This window comes from Erpetoichthys calabaricus, chromosome 10 (assembly GCF_900747795.2).
Source record: "Erpetoichthys calabaricus chromosome 10, fErpCal1.3, whole genome shotgun sequence".
Lineage (NCBI taxonomy): Eukaryota > Metazoa > Chordata > Cladistia > Polypteriformes > Polypteridae > Erpetoichthys > Erpetoichthys calabaricus.
The window spans coordinates 169,711,068-169,732,913 of record NC_041403.2 but is presented as its reverse complement, the minus strand read 5'-3'; the positions used below and the strand labels follow the sequence as shown (position 1 = coordinate 169,732,913).

The window sequence follows — 21,846 nt, the reverse complement described above, 5'->3', positions numbered from 1 at the left end:
AGAATGCTAATGCTTTAAATGTTTACCTTGAAGGCAATGTTGAACTCTTCCTCAGAATGAACAATGACCCCTTCGTCAGCAGGGCTTTGCAGAACAACAGTGCAGGGAACAATAAAGTCTTCAGGTGACATGGCACTAGGCACCTTAACTGGCGAGCCTGCGGTCTCACGGCCTGGGTCAAAGCGGTCCAGCATCAAGGTGACTCCTTCCTCATCTGAAAATAAATATACTTGTACTGTGGTCTGACCATTCTCTCTCATACAAGTTAAATTGAATATGTAAAACACACCATAGCTGACAATGTGTTAGCAGGATTGGACCAGAATTAACAGAAGATATTCCCAATTTTTTTTTTCTGTTCTCCTGGCCATTCAACCTTACCTTTTTCTTTGTTACATACTGTATAACATTATTACGTAATCATGTTTTATATTAACTTCCTTTTCTTGCTTTTGTAAAACACTTTGAGCTACAGTACATTGTTTGTATGAAAGCATGCTATACAAGTCAATGTTGTTTTTGTTAATGTAAATAGAGAAACACTTCTATAACTCAATGCGAAAACTGCATGAACTAAAATAATCACTCCTATAACTACTATTCCAACGACATGACAGCACCTTTATCGAAGGTTGTATAAGAACAGAATAAAAGTGTTACCGAATATGATTCAACATCACTTACTGTTTCTCCTAAAGTTCATACCTTACAAACCAAACACAGAGAGACTAATGCAAAATAAACTATTACTTTAATAACATTAAAATCAACTAGTAAATACCAATAATACACATTACAGAGGATTAAAAAAACTGTAGTAAAATCCAACACTTTAAAGAAGCTTAATACCGTAGAAAAAATGAAAGCTGAAGAAACAGAAGCATACACCATAAGGACAGACGTAACAAAGAGACTCACCATCATCAACCGCTACAGTTCCCAGGAGGAAACAGTGAAAGTAATTTTTGTTGCTTTGCTTGGCATTACGATGGGCCAGCCGTAATGTTTTCTCTGCTACCAGCAGTTTGGGATTTCTTAGAAGGAGAAAAATTGAAAAATAAAATTCATAGATTATTCTCTCAGGGCTTACAGTGCACAAAAATTAAGGCCTCTTCTATAGGCTTAACGAGAGGACGCAGAAACAATAAAGGCAATAAGAAAAAAACCATCACTGAACAATTACAGTGGGTTTACAGTACTGGCACATTTTTAGGAATCACTTCTTCCAAATAAAAATTTGGAGATTTCCAGGATGAGACTGTACCCTCAGTGAAGGGCTGCAGCAAAATATACAGCTAAACTCAAACTGCACAGCAACATAAATGATTCTAAAGATGTGCAAAATTGATCAATGAACGTTTAAATTAGGGATTGTCAAATTTGAAGAAGGGCCAACCTGGATGCAGATTTCTGATGGAAAACAAATTTCAGTAAGCATCCTGACCAATATGTAAATGACCTCTCCAAAGTTTTAAACTTTCCATTTAGCTGTTTATGCATTCAAAGTATGATTTGAAAAATTTTAGAAATTTAATTCCATTAAAAACTAAATGCTAATCACTTAGCAAGAATATTATAATTTAAGAACTTATGGTAACCAAGTACATATAGTACAGCTACATTAGGATTATATTGTTAGTTTTATACTTCCATGTCTGACCAAATACAAAACGTTAGAAATTTATTCAACAGATACAAATTGCAAAAGCAGTATGGTGGAGAAATTATAGAAAGTGAGGTTTACCAGTTGGAAAATAGGGAATGCATGCAATGCCAAGTCAAAGCAAAAAACAGTGAATATGACTGGTGCCTGTAAAACCAGGCAAATATCACTCAAAAGCGACTCAGAATGACTGGATGTTCACTGCAATATGCAGCCTAAGCAATCCCCCTTGATGATGAATTTGAATTGCCGGGAGGGCATTGGACATTTGCATATAATTAGCATAACACTGAAAGAAAAGAGAATTCACGTATTTCAGTTGAGACTTGCAGCTGGAAAGTTGGCCATCACAGATTCAAACATTAGCCATAAATGTGTACATCTCTAGTGGACACAATGAAGTTATCATTAGATATAACTTTAGAAGAAAAGGAACGCTTGGATTGGTTTTAGTTTTTAAATTATTAAATATAAGTTAACTTTAAAATGTATATAAAGTGCTTTAACATACTGTATTAGCTTCTCTTAAAAATGTGTAAATGTATTACACAGATGAAGACTTTTGAAACCTCTGAGTAAATGTAATTGAACAATGGGCTTGTATTTGTCATCCAGCTTCCTTACTAACCTGTAATATGAAAGGTGCAGGGTAATGGCTTCACCAACTGGCATTGCATCCCAAAGAGCAATTCTTGTTTTAGGAAAGCTTATAGGAGTGACCATTTGTTCTGGAGGCCTAGGAAAGCAAGCAGATAAGGAAATGGTGTCAGCACAGTATCAAAGTTAAAGAATTAAAGATTTTCATCCTATAATAAAGTAAAAACTCTTTGGATTTACTGTGCCAAATATCTTAGATATTAGTAGATGTAGGAGAAAAAAAAATTTCACCCTTTTATTTACTGATCTTCAAAAGAGAAAGTAAGATCACTAGGGTTAAATACTCTAAAAATCAGTGATACTCATAATTCAGTTATTCAGAGACTATTGTAGAGACCAAGTGTAATGTTTCCTTCTTTGAGACCAAAAAGCCCACAGGAAAAAAAATGCAGTGGTGGGGAAAAATATATTTTATTCATGGAGATACACTTAGCTTAATTTTTAAAAGGAACTCGTTATAACTTTTCTTAATAACATACCTTGAAATTATTGGATTTTCTGGTGGGAATCCGACTTCCATCATATGGGGCAAAGTATTCCTTAGGTTAACCTGTATACTCATTTCCTAATAAGACAAAAGAAATATACCAATACAAATAAATCATTAACATTTGCCTTGAAGCCACCCCAGAATACAGACACATTCCAGATATAACATTATTAAATACTGAAATGAAGTAGAAGATAGATAGATAGATAGATAGATAGATAGATAGATAGATAGATAGATAGATAGATAGATAGATAGATAGATAGATAGATAGATAGATAGATAGATAGATAGATAGATAGAGATACTTTATCTATAATAGTCATGTCACAGGTCTGTTATCTAACATAGAATTACTCAGCTTGGTTCAGGAGAGCCAAAGGAAAAAGCACTTTTTATTCCAGGCAGTGTTTGCTAATTAAACGTCTCGTTTACTGGTTTGTGCTCCTTGGATTGAGGTCCCCTAATGAGGATACTGTGATGTACATTTATTATAGAGATATATGGATAAATAATGAAAATTTGAACTTTTGTTTTTTTGGGGGAGTTGATGTAAAAAGTGATGAATGTAGAAGAGTGAAAGTATCCGACCAATCAAACATGCAAATGTGGCTGACAGATGAGAACCACACACTCCTGGTAAGACAGAAAAGAGACGGTTCAGAGTAAATGAAGGACTATTTCAAAAGGACATGCAGGGAGGGAGTGCAGGGGTAGAAGACCACCACCAACAACAGAAACAAATTGTCAACATGTTTTTAAACCAAATGTTGCTATAAATATTTAATGTTGCTATACTGGACACTGAAGAATAAGAGAAAAGTGGCGGTTTGGTGAACATCTCACATAATAGTTTAGTGAGAGCAGGTATCCAGTGCCAATAACAGAATAAAGTAATGAGGGACAGTAACAGAAGTTGAGTAAGTACAGACAAAAATTAGATCTGTGGAGATAGCAAGACTGGAATTTTATATCATAGGCGGCAAGATACGATCCGTTTAACCTTCCAAATGGCACCCTTATTGAACAAGGTCTTTGCCAACATACTGACAGAGTTTACACAAACACCTCTGAAATGTGTTTAGACACGGAAAAGCAAAAACTAGCAATAAAGCTTGTATTCATCCCAGCTTGCTAATGACAGCATCCTCACAGAATTTTGAGAAGCACAGCATCTACCAATCCAGTAATTAGTACCCATACTTTTTCTAGGGGGTGGGGGGGGGGGGAAGCCTGATGCTAACTGGAGCTAAATAGAAATACAGTAATGTTCTTCTGTAGGAGCATAGCATTGGAAACAATCTATTTCATACTCATTGATGCAGCCGAAATATGACTTTTTTTCCCCCCACACTACAACATACACTTAATGTTTACATCATATAAGCTTATAGTAGCCATAAATACATTTAAAGCAGCTTCTTTCTCATTTTCAGTGGTGAAAATGCTGTATACTGGCAACCTGCCCAAAGTACTCTCAATTAGTTTAAACAGGCCCGGGAATTCAGAATCAGTTTTATTAGCCAGTGCTTAACAAACAGGAAGTTAAACCTGGTAGCTTTGGCGCTGCTTATAACACAACATCACGTACAAAAAACAAATAATATAAAAGTTAAACATATGAAGAGTTGCAGAATAGTGCAATTATAAAGGAAGGAGTGTGTGTGCGTGCGTACACATGTGCATAGTGTATATGCAAGGAATTTATGAAAGAATACATTAAAAAGCAAAGATGACAGGCAAATTACTGGTTTGCAAGGGCTTTGGCTCTGGGGGAAAAAGCTGTTTAGGGGGTCCATTAGTTTTAATTGAAGGATAATGCCATATCAATACAAGCATTTTAAGTGGTGAGCGATTCTTTTGGGAACATCACAATGAAAATATCAATTACAAAGTTTAGCAAAAAAATTACTAATTGATAATCAATATCTAATTAATATCTGAAAAAGGTTGAACCTTTAAAAAAAAAAAAGAGGAAAATGTATTGATGAGTGGTAAGTTACAGTTCTTAAAACCATTATTATTGTATTCATAAAAAGATAATCAGTCCAATGTGTTCATGATTACTCAGACAACAGAAGCATATGGGACTAAAGAAAGTGACAGTTTCAGTAATAGTGCAGTGCCCTACTCGGTCTGTACAGTACAGTATTCACAGGATTTCTGATCACTTGTGCAAAATCTTTTTTTTTTTTCTGTGGTGAAGCCTAAATCTCAGAAAAGAGAAGTAATTACCTTGCATAAATAATTAACATTCCATTTGGAGTTGTGACATAATACTAACTATTGTACCTTGGGAGAAATAATCAAATGCACTGGTAGATGCTTGTATAAAACTTTTAAAATATAAAAAAGAGTGAAACCTCTCATTTCCAGTACAAGTGGATCATCCATCCACCCATTTTCCAATGTCTCTTTACCCAAAGTAAAGATGTCAGGAGGTGCCTACCCCAACAAGCACAGGGAGTAAGGCAGGAATAATCCCTGCATCATATTTACATCATTATGGTTTGAGGTCTAGAAAATGTACTCTTGATTGAAATTACAGAAACAGTAATACTACGAAATCCACATACAATAAGTTGACGGCTCCCACTGCTGACAAACGACTGCACGTCTTTATTCACAATTCAAGCCTTACTTTTTTTTTAACACGGTTTCAGCCCTGCCTTTAACTAAGCCCCCTGCTAGCCTTTCTCACAGATTCTGCAGTAAGACTTTTTACGAAATACATCACAATCTTATTTTGTGACAGCTTTGAATCAACAGGCTTTGTAAATCTTTTGATTCACTATTTTGTGTGGTCTTCTTTGATTTCACCAACAAATCCAGCAGTAACAATTTAACGAACACGTGCCAGCTGCAAGTGACAAGACGCGCACACATTCAGTGTCACTTACACATGCCGTGAGTACTTCGAAACAATCACTGCAGTCCAAAAATAAACGGGAGAGCAAAATCAGAATGGATGAATTCAGTACTCTACATAAGGCAGAAGGGACGGCCGACAGTCGCAGGGATTTCGCCGCAGCAGTTAAGGAGAAACGACTGCTGAAGTCGGTGTGAAATGAACACTCGAGCTCGTCTGGTTGGTGCCAGAAGGAACACGCACACAGAAAGTGAACAGAGTATCACTCGAGAATTATTATTTTAAACGAAAGACTCCCCTGTAGAATACTGAGCTGCGTTCGTGTCGCCCTGTCGGACCTGCCCCCTACTGTCAGCCTTATTTTAAAGAGGCGCTTAGAACACCCAGATGCGCCGATACATGTTCAGTGCTGTTATTACATTTTAAAGTCCTGAAGGAGCATACTTTAAAAGCCCACAATAAACATAGTTAGGTCGTCCATTACCTGAAGTGATGTGGCCCCCGGCCCGCTGGCTGCTCCTCAGTCACCCCGAGTCTCTTGTGAAGCGCCGCGTCCTCAATGCAACAAGCTTTGCTTCTTACACAAACAAAAGGCACATTTTCCCGTTCACCGCGACAGTTTCAGGCGGTGGCAAAGGCGGCAGAACAGTAACTATTAGCGGGTCTTTTAATTATTCCATCACATGGGTGAACACCTTAGCTACGCCCGTAACCAGGACAGGGCCTACAAACTAGAAGTCCAAAGTAAATACTGGCGCCATTCATTGGCGTCAATGGCGCGGGGTTGGACCAATCAACTGTGACCTGCCTTACAGTCCTGACCAATCACAACCTCCGTACAACCCGCTCAGCCCGCCCGCGCTTTTCAAAACAGATGAGCCTCTAACTGTCGACACTTGGGCGGCCGCGCATGCGCGGCGTGTGATCAATTGTGAACTTCAGTCACATCCTAAAGGCGCTGAACAAAGCATTCCAATTAGTAAAGAAAAACCAAACAAACAAAAACATCCAACTGTTGGACGTGAGGAAAGAAGGCGCGCTTGACGGTTTCCGTAGAAACGTTCAGTAAGAAACAGTACATAAAATCTTTTGCCCACATCGGTAAATCGTTAGGGTCGCGTTGTGGGCGGGGTCGTGGCGTGCAGGCTTCTTAGCGGGTCCTCGGGCGGCTCTGAGGTTTGTGCTGAACATTAAGACTTGAGAACAGCTGAAAACGTACGTGCTTAATAAACGTTTTGTTTCGGTGAAGTTGGTTATGTGTATACAAATTTGTAGCTGGAAAAGTAAAATAGACAGTTTGGCTTTTCCTGATCCATTTAATTATTCGGTTTTTAGATCCCAGTTGTTTGCTCCGTCTCTCCAGGTCCAGCTTGCTCAGTTGTTTCTGTCCACTCTCTTGATAGTTAAGTTCACTTATTTGGCGCACGTCTTGTCCAAGACAACTGAGAGATACTTGGTTACATTCCTTTTTTTCCAGTTAGACCACAGACAGGTGAAGTGGCCCGCTCGTGGTCACCCAGTGGCAGGATTTGAAATCCTTAAGCATTATGCCACCGTGCCTGGCAGTTGGTCTGATTATTTTAGGAGGGTGGCACAGCGTATAGCACTGCTGCATCACTGATTGGCCATCTGGAGAGAAAATCCTGCGCCTGGTCAGCTGTTTGTGTGGACTTTGCGTGTTCTCCTTGTATCTCAAAGGAGTTTTGCTCCAGGTGTTCAGATATTTTTTTCTAACACAATCCCAAACTTGTGCTGGCATGTTTACTGGCTGGCAGTTACTGACTGGCACAGTGAAAAATGGGACAAAGATGACCCAACAAGATTCTTTCAGCGTTGGATGATAAAGTTACAGTCTTTCTTGACATATTGGTGAAGCAGACTCTGCTCTGCTCTGGTCGACTGCTGAAAGAGGAGCCAGGAATATGTGTGCCACGTACAATGGAAGTGTAGGAGTGCGACTTTTACATTACATAAAGTCTTGTTATTTAGATACCAGGTCTGCCTCTATGAATATTTAGAGCTTGCCTGGGATGGATGTGAAACTGAAAGCCAAAAAACCAAATAATCAAATCTGGTGGCAGATGTTTGCACCAACCCGTTCACTTGTCGCTCTAATTAGCCCTGCCATTGTTACACTTGAGAAGTAGCGTCGTGTGGCAGATGTACAGTAATACTGTTAGGAGCTCTACAAAAGCTCCAGTGTGAAAGCTAGTGGATTATTGGAAGAGCAAATGTGCAGTAGCTCTCTGGGCTTAATGGGCAGGTAGTGAAAATTGGGGTTCCCTCCGGGATTATTAATTTCACTTGTCTATATATAATTTAAACCATCTGCCTGGCACTTGCTGTAACGTATTGCTGTCTCTCCATGAAAGATGGTTGGAAAAGAGGTGGATGAAGATGTGCACAGTGTACATGGGACGATAAACAGGAAAGAGATATCTACTGCACATCACGTAGGCTCTTTAGAAGATACTTTGAAGAGGTCTTATCCAGCATGAAAGAAAGAAAGAAATAAAGAAAGAAAGGCGGCATCTGAGATTGTCCAAATGTCTGTATGTGAATCACACTGATGGAGTGGGCAGCGTCCTTTGATTTGTGGCATGGTCTAAGTATGTTTGTGCTATAGTGCCTTTCGTGGCGTTAAGAATGAAGTGAGTTTAAACAGAGCCTAAATGTGCAGGAAGGAATACCCACACAGAAAATGTGATGAGTCAGTACAGGCAGACTTTAGACAACTATAATGTCAAAACAGAAAATAATGATATAACATAACAGGGTGTCATCTAAAATATAATAAACAAGTGGGCTGGCAACGTCCAATTGAAATCATCTTTGTGAGCAGCAATGGCACATGCCCATTGTGTGTTTCAGCACTTGCCTTGTTTTAACTGACAACATGGCAGTGTATCCCAGACATATAGTTGGACCTCATTTTGTAATATGGAGTTCCCCATGATCACAGTTATTTTTAAACCCACCTAATCCAACTCAGGGTCATGGAGTGGCCCACCCGGGCAGCACCTGATACGCAAGGCAGAGAGCATCACTGGATAAGGTGCCACTGACTCACAGGGTCAATTTAAAATCACCCTCACATCTTTGTGGATGTGAAAGGTAAATGAACACAAACCCAAGGAGAACATGCAGATTCCACACAGAGAGTAAACAGACTTGGGGTTTGCACCCAGCAGGGCTGGCCCACTGGTATCACAGGCACCTTGGGACAAATAAAGTTTCTATCTTTTATATAGTGCCTTTCACATCTGCCTATCCATTTATCTACCTAAGGACCTGAGATTCAAAGTGAACTGGTTGCTGCCTACATCCAGACCGGTCACTAACTATTATACAGTGCCTTTGATATCTATCTATCTATCTATCTATCTATCTATCTATCTATCTATCATATAGCACCTTTCACTCTATCTATCTATCATATAGTGCCTTTCACATCTATGATATAGTGCCTTTCCTATCTATCTACCTATATGTCTGTTATATACAGCAGTGTCTTTCATGTCTACCTATTTATCTTGGTGAGGTCATCACTAGTATGTTAATGCTGACATTACAAGGATGGCTGACTTCCAGTGGCACCAGCTATGAATGGTGCTTAATGAAATTGTTAGATCTATCTATCTATCTATCTATCTATCTATCTATCTATCTATCTATCTATCTATCTATCTATCTATCTATCTATTATATAGTGCCTTTCACTTATCTATCTATCTATCATATAGTGCCTTCACTTATCTATCTATCTATCTATCTATCTATCTATCTATCTATCTATCTATCTATCTATCATATAGTGCCTTCACTTATCTATCTATCTATCTATCTATCTATCTATCTATCTATCTATCTTTCTATCTATCTATCTTATAGTGCCTTCACTTATCTATCTATCTATCTATCTATCTATCTATCTATCTATCTATCTATCTATCTATCTATCATATAGTGCCTTCACTTATCTATCTATCTATCTATCTATCTATCTATCTATCTATCTATCTATCTATCTATCTATCATATAGTGCCTTCACTTATCTATCTATCTATCTATCTATCTATCTATCTATCTATCTATCTATCTATCTATCTATCTATCTATCATATAGTGCCTTCACTTATCTATCTATCTATCTATCTATCTATCTATCTATCTATCTATCTATCTATCTATCTATCTATCTATCTATCTAGTGTCACACCCGTGAATTCTATTTTGATGTCATAAATTCACTATAAGTTACTCAATATGACAAGCATGTCTGCACAGTGGTGTTCATCAAGCAGCTGAACGTGGAGGTGCTTCAGAAGGTGATATACTGGATCTCTAATGCTGCCAGGTAAGTCAACAAATTCCTTTGGGAGGTGCAGCCCAGCCAGTGCTAATTAGCTGACAATGAGGGAAGTAGAGGGATTGAGATGCCGCCCTGTAATTGGGGGGTTCACATTTCACAGATGGAGAGGGGAATATGCAACGGGAAAATGAATGCAGTATACAGTATAGTGGAGTCATAAACGGGCAGCATCAGTAAAAGAAAATGGTTCAACATACCAGGAACACTCTGTAGAACTTCCTTATTCTAAACCTGCCATTGACATTTATATTGTTCATAAGGCTATCATCAGAAACATGGTGGGCCCCAGGCCTGTGCACATTTTTTAAGACAGCCCTGCTAAGTGGCATAGCAACTGGGCAGGAAATCTCATGGGCTCCCCCCCGTTTTTGTTTTGTTTTTTTCTTTGTTTTTCCAACAGTGCCCACTGTTTCACGAGTTAACCAATCCGTGCAATACGCGCGTGTGGTCAGGAGTGCGACCGCCGATTTAAGAGCATACATCTTCCAAATGTGAGACCAATAGCAGTCCCCGTTATCCGTTCTAACAGCAGCTGTCATTGGGCATATGCTTTGAAACAGCACGCTTTCACATCGCCGCTCACAATGTTGTCCTTGAAACGGCGGAGGGTGGGCAGGTAGCCACGGATGCGACTGGCCAGCGAGCAGAGCAGCGCCATCTGAGGATATGAGGGGATAAATAAAATCGAGTGACACGTCAGACGCATGCGCAATGCAGAATCTGAAGCGCCCGTCAAATTTCACTTGCGCCGGGACCAAACAGTATGAATATCATGACTTTTGTTACCTAACACACGAAAAAGTGTTACGGGGAGAGCTTTCTTTGAACACGATAATAGTGTTGGAAAGCAGCAATTCAAGTTCTGATCAAGATGGATTCGCATATTTATATTTTGTTTATGACAATTCTAGTAGCAGAATCAAAAGCCGACTGAGACTGAAAAAAAGAAAACTCTCTGCGATCAAGTACGACACAAATGAGACTGTCACGCTTGGCAAGTCCATCTGTTTAAAAAGAAAGGGACCAAAAATAAATAAACTTTAGAAGCCTCGTCAAAAAAACTGACAAAAAGAAATCTAGAATTAAAAAGCTTATTTAACGTGATTGTATGTGACTGGCATTTTTGAGAACACTTTTCTCGCTTTGATCCTCAAGTTATCAGCTGTGAACATTAATATGACAATATGATGAACAAGGTTTTATTTGTATGATATTACAGTAGCAGTTTTACAGATTGTAAATCACACCATGTGAAATATAGAAAGTTATACATTAATCTGATGGAACACATTTTGATGTATGCCTTCGGTCACTCATTTTAACATACACATTAATTAAAATGGCATATAAAACAATAAAGTGTCCGCTCAATAAAAAATCCATGCAGCAGTAGTTTTAAATGACTTCACATTTAATGTCCATTCAATTAAATACATAATTAATCTACGCATAATTTACCCAGTAGTTTTAATTGTACGAAGCCAATTCATTTTTCGTATTTACAGTGTCATCTTCTTACACAAAAATTATTTGACATGTTTATTTAAAAATAAACTCTATTCAATTGAATAAACATACTGCACATTTTAACTGTTTCTTATGTTCTGTAGATTTTTTCCCTTTATATTATATCAGCAGATCCTCAATATTTTTCCCACAGGTCCCACGTGCATTAGCGACACCATTGATAGCAGTGACGGATATAGGTATGGGTGACATGGGTGGCATGCCTAGAGTGGCAAAAAAATAAAATAAAAAAAGAATGATAAAGGGTGCACACTCAGTGAAGTGGGCACACATAGGGGCGCCTTTAATGTAACTGAGGGGGAGCACCCCTCCCTGGTCGTCTAAATCTAATAGTACAGACTGCCTTCAATGGACCCCCAGGGCTCCAAATAGACTTTGCCAGGCACTTATTGATAGACTCCAATATAACATAAAATTGATGTTGGTTTACTATAGTTGTTTATTAATATTTTTTCTTTTCTTGAGCTTTTGTAAAGTTTTAATTCCCTCTTGGGGACATATAAAGTACTGTATATCTAATCAAATCTAAATACTCGCAGTATTTGAGGTTGGCCTCGGCTCGCACTTCACAATCAGCCTCAAGCCCTTAACAGTTATATCTGGACTAGCGGCTCCTAGCGGTGGGGGTGTCCCGGGCGGCAGGCTGTTAGGTCCGACCTCCTCCAGTACCTCAGACACAACGCAATTACATCGGCGCACGCCGGGCCACTGGCCGCATTACCGCCGCGAATTGACGTTTTCACTTCCGCTCAAACTGTCCGTTCTGATCGACTCAATCGATGTTCGTGTTTGCCGCCTCAAATCCATTTGTCCTCCTTCAACACGTAAGGCCTGGAAAGGCATTTTACGGCGGAAAGATCCGATGTAGCCCGGGTGTTACCGAACTGTGGAAGCCATGTTGGGTTCGTGAAGGAGGCGTGCGTGTAGGAGAAGCGTGTATGAGTGCCTGCAGGTGACCTTTTTGAAGGTTCTGTTTGGCTTCGACGTAGGGTCGGTTATTCCAAGAGCGGATGCAGCACATTTTAAAAAAAAATCTATTAGGTGAAAAGTAAACTTTAGAAGGATTCGCTTCACAGCATGGCAGCGCAAAGGCTCCTGAGCGCGGCGAAGTCAACCGGCAGGTAGGCTACTGTGTGTGTGGTTATAATGGAGCGTGAGACCTCCGTCTGGCAACTCAACAGCCATTCATTAATAAACCTACATAATCCGGGTCAAGTTCGAAAAGTGTCACACCGGGGAAGTAACGCTGGTCCATCATAAAAGAGACCGTCACGGGGGACAATTTAGGGGCCAAGAAACTAGGCAGCATTACCGTGGATCGAGGATGCAGAGCTGGAGCATTACGGGAGTTCACAATTGCCAAGACATTTCCTGAAAATATTCCCAAAACACAAAACCAAATCTTCTCGCTGCATTCATAGCACCAACGAGTGGTCTGTCAAAATGGACCATCGGGCCCCAAACCGGCATCAGACTCGTCTTTCAGATCACACTACGCGAGCATTCGCCGCACATTTACGTTAAAAATGGCCAGTCAGAGTTTGCGTGGCTTTAGAGAAGAGTGTTTTCTACGGTCTCTGGAGCGGCGCGTGTTCAGCTACGGTAGAGGAAACCGAGAGGGACAACGAACGTCCTCCTCATCGCCGGTTCACTTCATCGGTAGATTCCAAAGGTTTTCAGGGCTCCGCGAGTATCTGCGGAGTTTACTGAACTCGGACGCCTCAGGGGCACCAGCCCATCTTTAGCATGTAGCGGATAACGTGCAGATTATAGGCGCATACAGTTACTTAAAATGGTAAATAGGGTGATGTGAAGATGAATAATAGAATATATTGAGGGTGCTGCCACACGGTCAGCCTAGAGGAGCATCTGCATGCTTTAAATCAGGGAAACGTTGTTGGTATAAAGTTGCCGTCGTTAGATTGGCCGTGTTGTGGCGTCCTTTGAAGGATTAGTTGAACGCAGCCGCATCTCTTAGAACGTCATTTTCTTATTCCATCTCGCCTGAAGAAGGGGCCTGAGTTGCCTCGAAAGCTTGCATGTGCATTTCCACTTGGGATTAATAAAGTATCTATCCATCGTTTTAGTCAACTAATTAAAGGGGTCATTTTGCTTGACTTCTCACTTATTTAAAATCGTCAGACAAACGTAAAAGGCCAAATTGCTAAAGGGTTGTTAAAAGATTCTCATTACTCACACCAACTGCAGTGACTGACTGGAGTAAAAAATGTATAGTTGAGAAATGTATAAGTGAAAAGTCAAATGACTGCAGTTAAGTGAGCCACATACTGTGTGTGTCTGCAGAATGCTGCGCTCCAAAAAAAAGTCACAGTAAAAACCAAAGGGCAAGGAGAAAAAACATAAACCCAAAGAAAGGGCACAATCCGTTAAAACTTTGTGCCGCTGCATCGTGTCATCTCCATCACAGGCCACGTTCTTCCTCCGATGTGCCCAATCCTGCCTTGACGTGACGCCACACTGAGGTCCTCTCAGGCCAAGTTCTTTGTGAGAAGGAGCTGTTCTTGGGCACTTGGGTTGTCCCCTCATGTACTTTCCACCACCATGCTGTGAAAAACTCCTGTATGGGTTTTAGGAAAGAAGTGGCGGTATGGAGGAAGGAACTCGCCTGTCCGTCTGTCACATGTGTGAGCGATTTGGAGTCCTCACGTGTAAACAATAATACTATACAGTGCATCCGGAAAGTATTCACAGCGCATCACTTTGTCCACATTTTGTTATGTTACACTTGTTAAACTTTTTAGACGTTGTCATAATGGGGTGTTGTGTGTAGAGTTCTGAGGAAAAAAATGAATTTAATCCATTTTGGAATAAGGCTGTAACATAAAACGTGTTAAGTGATGAAGTGCTGGGAATACTTTCTGGATGCACTGTATATAGATATATATATGTCTTAGATTTATTTAGCGCTTTTCTCACTGCTCAAAGTGCTTTACATAGTGAGTGGGCTCACGGTGTCCCAGACGTGGCATGTCTGGATGTGGATGGTGCCTTCTGTGCTCCGCGTCTTGGCTTAGTGTGCAGCTCTAGATGTGCCCTGCCATCCAAGACTGGTTCATTGCTGGGCACTTGTTGCTGCCTCCTGTGTCCTCGGAAGTTCTTTCAAAATGGAGCAACCATTTTCTGTCTGCAGGTGATTTTTGTCTAGAGAAATGATTATGATTATTGTAATTCTTGTGTTGCCTTTTCAGATTCTTGCAGAACAATGACTTATTTCGACTCTTTCCTGGGACGTGTTCATTTCATGACTCCATGGCTACTTGTGGCTCCAACAGAACCTCCATAGTGCGTTGTGGACGACAGACCTACGCGAGGTTTTACCCCGTCGTCCTGGTCCGAGCAGATGGGTCCACCGTCAACATGCGGTACAAAGAGCCCAAGAGGATCATTATGGTAAGGGAGGGTCACCTTCTGGCTTTTAACCCTTAAACTGCCACATACTTGGGGGGGGGGGGGGGGGGGGGGGGGTTGGGTTAATGCGCCCCCGGATGCCAAATACTTTTTTTGCTGCACTTTTTAAGTAAACGTCATAATTCACCAAGAAAAAGTGAAATTTTAATGGTACACATTTTTTTTTCATGCAAAGAGCATCACAATTACTGTAACACTGACCATTTTACACACTGCCAATGAACTGTAAAAACTATAAAATAAAAAACTACTGGGACAATATGTAGAAGGTGCAACTGACGCCATTGGTGAAATTCAGTAAATCACTGAGCCAACTGCGCTTGAACGGGCTGCACACAGAGGTCAACACTGGGGGCTCTCAGGCTAGTCTAGCGCAGCGGCTCAATCCCAGGGACAGCGGCGCTGAAGGGGGCGCCAGTGGTCACAAGTTGGCTGCTCAAGGAATGTACGGCACGGACTGACTAGGTCCAGCGTGCTGGCAAATTGTACTGGGAAGTGACTATGGTTGGTTCCGGTGGTTTAAGGGTTAAGATTTGAAGTCCCTCGGTGATGCCAGTTTTTCCTCATTTGGGGCCTCCTGAGCCTGAAGCCAGACTGTGCAGTTTTGGAGTCGACCTGCCTGGGGTGAGGCCTTTTCTGGAGACGCTAGGGAAGGTCCTGGCCTGGTGTAGGGGTCTTTATCGAGGCCTCACACCCTTTTCACTATTAAGAGTGCATGTAATTCGTAACATGTAGATGACAGGACTACCAATAAGACATAAAGAGAGCCCACCACACCATTAATCCTAGCAGCATGTAGTTCAAGACGCATAGGCGTGAAAAAGAGGCTGTCCAAAAATAATCCGCTTTCACGACTGTTGGGTGGCTCCCAGTCTCAGAATCGATGTGTGGATGTTTGAATTTTTAAATCTCTCCTCACTGATTCTCTGGTTTTTAGGGCTTTTCGTTATCCAGAGCCAGTGATTTTTATGGCTGTCTTCTACCTACCTTTGTGAATTTGTAAGCTTGGCCCCATTTTTGGCTGTGTGTAGGCCGTACATCTGTCCTTTAGTAATATCACTTTTTATTTCTATAGCGCCTTTCCAATGCTAAAGGCACTTACTTATACAGTATGTTGAAACTTCAACTCCTAGCAGTCCCTGCGGTGGCTCCGATTGGTCGTCTAGCAGAGGGTGCAGGGGCTGCTGAGTACAAGGAGGCCTGTGTGACATTTTAAAAGGGGGCCAGTCATACCAAAAGAAGAGAAGTCTTTGGTGTTTTGTGTCTGGAGTTGTCTGTCTGTCTTGATCCTTGTGAATTCTTGTTTTGTCCTCGATCACCTCCTGTTTTGGGTGTTTGGACCGTCTGGTGTCTTCCTGCTGCATGGGGACTGTCTGAGGATTTGTTGTGGTCTTACGAAGAGAGGAAGGAGCGCTCCTGATCCCATCACACGCCATCATCTCCTCAGGAAATACCAGTAGGACTGAGCTTTCCATTCACATACAGCGAGCTCATCTCTGGACTGTCTGTCCACCATCATTTCGTTTCATCAGTTGCCGTTTTCATGGACTTCATAGTGTGTGGTTTTTGTTAGTGGTTTGTTATTGTCGAATTTGCCGGAAGGGGAACTTAGGGGGTCGTTGGTTCACTTATTAGTATTTAATACATTCTTTAATTGCTGTTTTATTACCAGTTACTTTTTTTGTCTCTGCCTGTGAGTGTGTGCGGGTCGGCCAAGGTTGGCTGCGTCCCTGGAATCTCCACCTAAAAAAATAAATCGTGGCCCCGGTCCGCTACATGTAGGGCACATGTAACATTGGATACAGATATTTTCTGTACAGAACACTAGAGAGTTAAATGCAAGATATGCAAAACATTAAATTAAAGAAAGGTTTGAGTTTAACAGGCTGGGCCTTCTTGGAACTTTGAGGCCTAGTTTGGAAGGCAGAGCCTGTTTTTGAGTTTTGTGAGCCCAGCACTCGCAGCAGTGCCATTTAATGTTTGATCTTGTGCACTGGATTGTGGGTCGTGATCATGTGTGACACGTGTTCTGTCCCTTCTGAATTAGGGGGGGGTTTGTCTGTTTTTAAATAGATTTTGTATAGTTTACTGTCAAATAATGCAAAGAGTACGTGACACGTGTTTTGCCCCAATTCTGGGCTCATCAGGCGTACACACTCACTGCACCCCCTCTGACGTCCGAGGCGAAGCATCTACGTTGTGCCACGGCGTGTGGTTCGTTCATTTGACAGCATGTAGATCGGAGTAATTACATTCATGGCATTCGTAATCTGAATCACAATCTGATTGTATGGGTGGTTACCTACCTACCTGCAAGTCGGCAAACATCCGCCATGGTGCCCTCGTTCAGTTGTGAGAACCAGATCGTAGAATGTTGCATAGTTTACTGTCAAATAATGCAAAGAGTATGTGACCCGGTAAATAGATTTGTACGCCGTCTTGCTTATACGGGTCACTGTTCTAACACGAGTTTCACTGCCTCATATGAAATGGCCGAATATCCTTCACAGTGAGACTCCCATGTCCATTCTGGTGTGACTGCATGGAAGACCATTTGTGTCAAAATGAAATACAGTCCAGTGCGTTCACTACAATGCAATGCAGCGAATATTCACGTGGCCTTTCGTTTGGCGCGCTGCCATCATTTCATGATTAACTCTTTCAGGGATAATTATTTTTTTCATTTTCTCCCAGAATATTTTTCCCAAAAACTCAATCTGCATTTAACATTAAACGTGAGCTTTCTAAGATCGGCTGCCACACAGCTTACATACGTACTACATACCTGTTTGTCTAACTATATTCTGAAGGGCACTTTCTGGAAAAGAAGCAGATCACTTGCATCAAAATCGGAGTTTGATGAGCAATAATACGCAAAAAGCAAAAAAAAAAATTAATAATGCCCACAGAGTATTTTACTTTGCACATTCGCCCGACGTCAGTGCCATTCTAGAAGTTAGTTACTGTACGCTCCTCTCACTCACACACGCAGGGATTTGATGTCAAGTCAATGAGTCCTTCTAGCAAAGAGGGTCCCCCCGTCATGTGATGGTGAGTTTTCTCGACGTCCACAGCTGATTGTTACCCTCTAAAGTCAACAGCCAACCTCAACCCAACCCTAAAAGAGTTCAGAATCTCCCAACCCGATGAGCGATTGCTGCTCACGATGGCACACCGTCTTCTTGTCGGTCTAAAATACGAAACAAAGGCACCTTGCATTTTCATTCATGTCCGTTGGTTGCGTGTCACAACATTTATTTCTATTACACATTTTCATACAAATGCTGGAGCTCAAAGTGCTTTCGTTACATGATGAAGAAAGAGAAAAAAGACAAAATAAATAAGAATTAAAATTAGGCAACACTAATTAACATAGAATAAAAGTAAGGTCTGATGGTCGGGGAGGACGGGGGAAAAAAAAAAAACCTGCAGGGGTTCATAGGCCACGAGACCACCTGACCAGCCCCCTGTAGGCATTCTACTTGACATCAATGTCCTCAATCAGTCCTCATGGTATTCAGGCTTCACATGCAAGAACTTGATGATGACGGTCATGTGGACTTCAGGCCTTCAATCCATCAATAAAGGAACATCTTGGTGCTTTGATGAGGTGGTGGTGGTGCAGATCACCACCACAGAAAACTGGAAAAAGAGCAGAAGAGAAATTAGGGGTTAGTATGGATTTTAGAGCCGCCATGAATGATGATGATAATTCAGTGCATATACAGAATATCAGGATTAAACTAAGATGAAGCTCTGAGAAAGCCACGTTAACGTAATGAGTGTTTATCAGTTTTGTAAAGTGCCCCACCGATTAGCCTGATGAACTTCTATCAGTAAACTCGTGTTCCAGATTTGAGGTGCATCACAGCAGAAGGCCGCCCACCTCACCACTTCTTCTAAGTTTAGCTCTTGGACTTCTAAGCAGACCCTCATTTGAAGATCTGAGGTTACGATTTGGGGTGTGAGGTGAGAGGCATTCTGGGATAATTATTATTATTTTTAATTCTTTGCATTTCTATAGCGCTGTTCTCACTACTCAAAGCACTCAGCAGTTGCAGGTCAAGGGCCCAACAGAGCAGAGTCCTGATTGGCATTTACGGGATTCGAATCAGAAACCTTCCGATTGCCAGTGCAGATGCCTACCCTCAGAGCCACCACTCATTGAAGGCTTTGTAAACCATCAGCAGGATTTGAAAGTCAGTTCTAAATGGCACAGGTAACCAGTGTAGTGACGCTCAGACTGGTGTGATGTGCTCGCATTTTCTTTTCCTAGTTAAGATCCTGGCAGCTCCATTCTGCGTGAGTTGCAGTCGATTGATGTCTTTTTTGGGTGGTCCTGAGAGGAGTACGTTACTGTAATCTGAACTCATTTCTCACCATCTTGCAATGTTATAAGAGGTCTGATTTTTGCCGTATTTGTGAAGTGAAAAAATGCTGTCCTAGTAATCTGATTAATCAGTGATTTTAAACTTCAGGTCTGAGTCAATAATGACCCCTCAGTTCTTTACCTTCGTCTTGACTGTTAATCCTAATGGATCAAGTTTATTTCTAGTAACCTCATTATATCCATTTTTGCCAATCACTAAAATTTCTGTTTTCTAAGTAAACTAAAACTAAAAGCAAAGCTCGCATGTTGCATTTCACTCAGCGGCTGCTCCGCGTGTGTTGCACTTTAATCGAAGGCCATGCACTAATTGCTCCAGAACTGAATATGATGAAGCGACCGAGGAGTGTCAACAGCACATGTCAGAGGCGTTTCCACTTCGTCACGCCAAGCGTGTGTTTGATCAAATGCAGTGCGGAGTGAATAACTGAAACGGCGAGAAGTTTGTCTCGGGGACTCTTACGTTAGTAACGCGCCTCGCTTGCCTCGTATCCTGCTGCTCCATTCAGCTTCTGATCGTCCTGACCAATACGTCGAGAGGTTTAGCAATGGGGTCCGGCCACCTCCAACTGCAAGCACTTACAAAGCACATTTAGGGCATGTTAAGAGTGTGGAGGAGGACCGGCGTAATCGTGTGCCACTGCCCTCCGGGACGCCCGCTCTTCTGCTGTTGCTGCTTCTCTCTCCCTAAATATGGTGCTCTCTCTCTCTCTTGGACTTGTCTTTCCTAAGGTTTCTTCCATTTTTATTTTTCCCTTACAAATGTTTTTTTTGGGAGGAGGGGGTCAAGGCTGGGGGGGCGCCTGTTAAAGCCCACTGCGGCACTCCAAGTGTGATTTTTGGGCTTGACCAGAATTGTTGTATTGTGCTGGCCCTTTCCAGCAAGCCATTGACACAGAAGAAAACGAAATTGTCATCGACGTCACCCTGTTCAATGACATGGCAGACCCCCAACCCGCTTTCTCAATTCCCCGTTGACCGTCTTTAGCGGCGGGTAGACGCACTCGTGATTTGATGGCCTCTTACCTCAGCCGTTGATCCTGATTGGTCATTTGATTTACGTTCCGTGACTAATCCGAGGCCTTACATCAGAACGCGGTACCCGTGAAGCGGCCCACTGGGTTTGTTTGCTTTCTTTTAGTTTGGTCGCGGGATCAGTGGACACGAATTAACATGCAGTTTGCTTTTGTATCGCATTTCAAACTGACGTTATTTTACTTTTTATGTGTTTGTCTTTGCCAGATGCCGCTGGATATCTCCACTCTGTCTGAAGCGGACAGGAAGGCCACCCTGCGGAGACGAGAGCTGAGGAAGGGTGCAGCCAAACTGGAGAAGCCAGAATACGAGGATGAATTTAAAATAGACGACTACAGCAAATTCTGGAAAAAGAAATGAACTTGACTGACGGGTGGTGGACTTTACAGCAGAGGTGTGCCATTGGGCGATAGTGAAGGGGTACAAATTAAATGTCACTTTTGATACCATAAGCCTGATGATTTGATCAACCAGAAGCACAAGTTGGCTCGGTGGCTTTTATCTGCCGGCTGCCCCTTAGTCATCTTGGCATCACTTAGGGTGAGGCCTGCTGCTCTCCTGCCAGTTTGCCATCCCATTCAGCTCACTCAGTGTGCCCCTTGGCATCCTGCACTTCCAGGATTTGAAAGCCCCTCAGTTCAGACACGCCTGTGGGCTTTGAGGAGGCCGTGGCCAATAATTGGCTGTGGGATTGCAGATGGCACTACTCGCTGTGCCGCCCTGCCATCCTCAATCCTTAATAAACAGGACCAGGGAGCTGCGGTCTGCGTGGACCCCCCCCATGACCTGAAATCGACAGAATTGTTAAACGAGCCTCCAAAACCCAAATGTCAGAAGGTTTGAGGTAACAGCTGACCGTGCATTCACGAGGTCTTCAGACCCCTCCAAGTCTTGTGCTGAAATCGTTTAAGTTCTCCCCTCACCGTACCCGGCCATGAGAAAGTGAAAGCAGGATTTGAGGAATCTTTAAAAATTTATTACAGCTAAACTACAGAAATGAAGTTTTCGGACCCTTTATCTGTGACACCTGGCATTTGGCTCAGGCTCACGATGCCATTCAGTTGATTGCAGTCATCAATTCTGCTGACTGGACATCACTCTTGTCCACAGAAGGTCACTGAAGGTCCCCAAGGGCTTGGTGGTCTCCATAATTCTTAAAACGTTTGGAACCCCCATGACTTTCTAGAGCTGAGCAAACGGAGCAACTGGCAGAGAAGGACCAGGATGAGAGTGGTGACCAGGAACCTGATGGTCACTCTGACGGAGCCCATGTGGAGCGGGTAGAAGGTCCCAGAAGGGCGACCATCAATGTAACCCTCTAGGAGGCTTTATGACAACATGGCCACACAGAAGCCTCTCCTCAATGAAACCCACCTGGAGTTTGCAGAAAGGCCCTTGAAGGACTCTGAGATCGTG

The 21,846-nt window shown here is 42.0% G+C and overlaps 4 protein-coding genes across 10 annotated transcripts in view; 1 reads left to right on the top strand and 3 right to left on the bottom strand.

Moving 5' to 3' along the window:
• Nucleotides 1-6,549, bottom strand: part of stil (STIL centriolar assembly protein) — a 194,437-nt gene extending 187,888 nt beyond the window's left edge. The window contains exons 1-5 of the mRNA XM_028812478.2: nucleotides 6,164-6,549; nucleotides 2,800-2,885; nucleotides 2,292-2,399; nucleotides 919-1,034; nucleotides 27-214 (exon numbers count right to left, since the gene is read on the bottom strand). Coding sequence (XP_028668311.1) covers nucleotides 27-214; nucleotides 919-1,034; nucleotides 2,292-2,399; nucleotides 2,800-2,882 — 495 coding nt within the window. The 5' untranslated portion in view covers nucleotides 2,883-2,885; nucleotides 6,164-6,549. The remainder of the gene's footprint in view (nucleotides 1-26; nucleotides 215-918; nucleotides 1,035-2,291; nucleotides 2,400-2,799; nucleotides 2,886-6,163) is intronic.
• Nucleotides 1-20,876, top strand: part of mrpl55 (mitochondrial ribosomal protein L55) — a 175,249-nt gene extending 154,373 nt beyond the window's left edge. The window contains exons 1-3 of one of the 2 annotated variants that reach the window (XM_028791365.2): nucleotides 12,456-12,700; nucleotides 14,789-14,990; nucleotides 20,638-20,876. In XM_028791365.2, coding sequence (XP_028647198.2) covers nucleotides 12,657-12,700; nucleotides 14,789-14,990; nucleotides 20,638-20,790 — 399 coding nt within the window. In that variant the 5' untranslated portion in view covers nucleotides 12,456-12,656 and the 3' untranslated portion in view covers nucleotides 20,791-20,876. Of the gene's footprint in view, nucleotides 1-12,455; nucleotides 12,701-14,788; nucleotides 14,991-20,637 lie in introns of those variants that run through there. The other variant, XM_051933177.1, reaches the window with a different exon arrangement.
• The window catches only part of bend5 (BEN domain containing 5), a 308,697-nt gene that overhangs the window by 74,858 nt on the left and 211,993 nt on the right, over nucleotides 1-21,846 (bottom strand). The gene's annotated exons all lie outside the window — the stretch shown is intronic.
• The window catches only part of spata6 (spermatogenesis associated 6), a 195,853-nt gene that overhangs the window by 111,146 nt on the left and 62,861 nt on the right, over nucleotides 1-21,846 (bottom strand). The window lies entirely within an intron of this gene.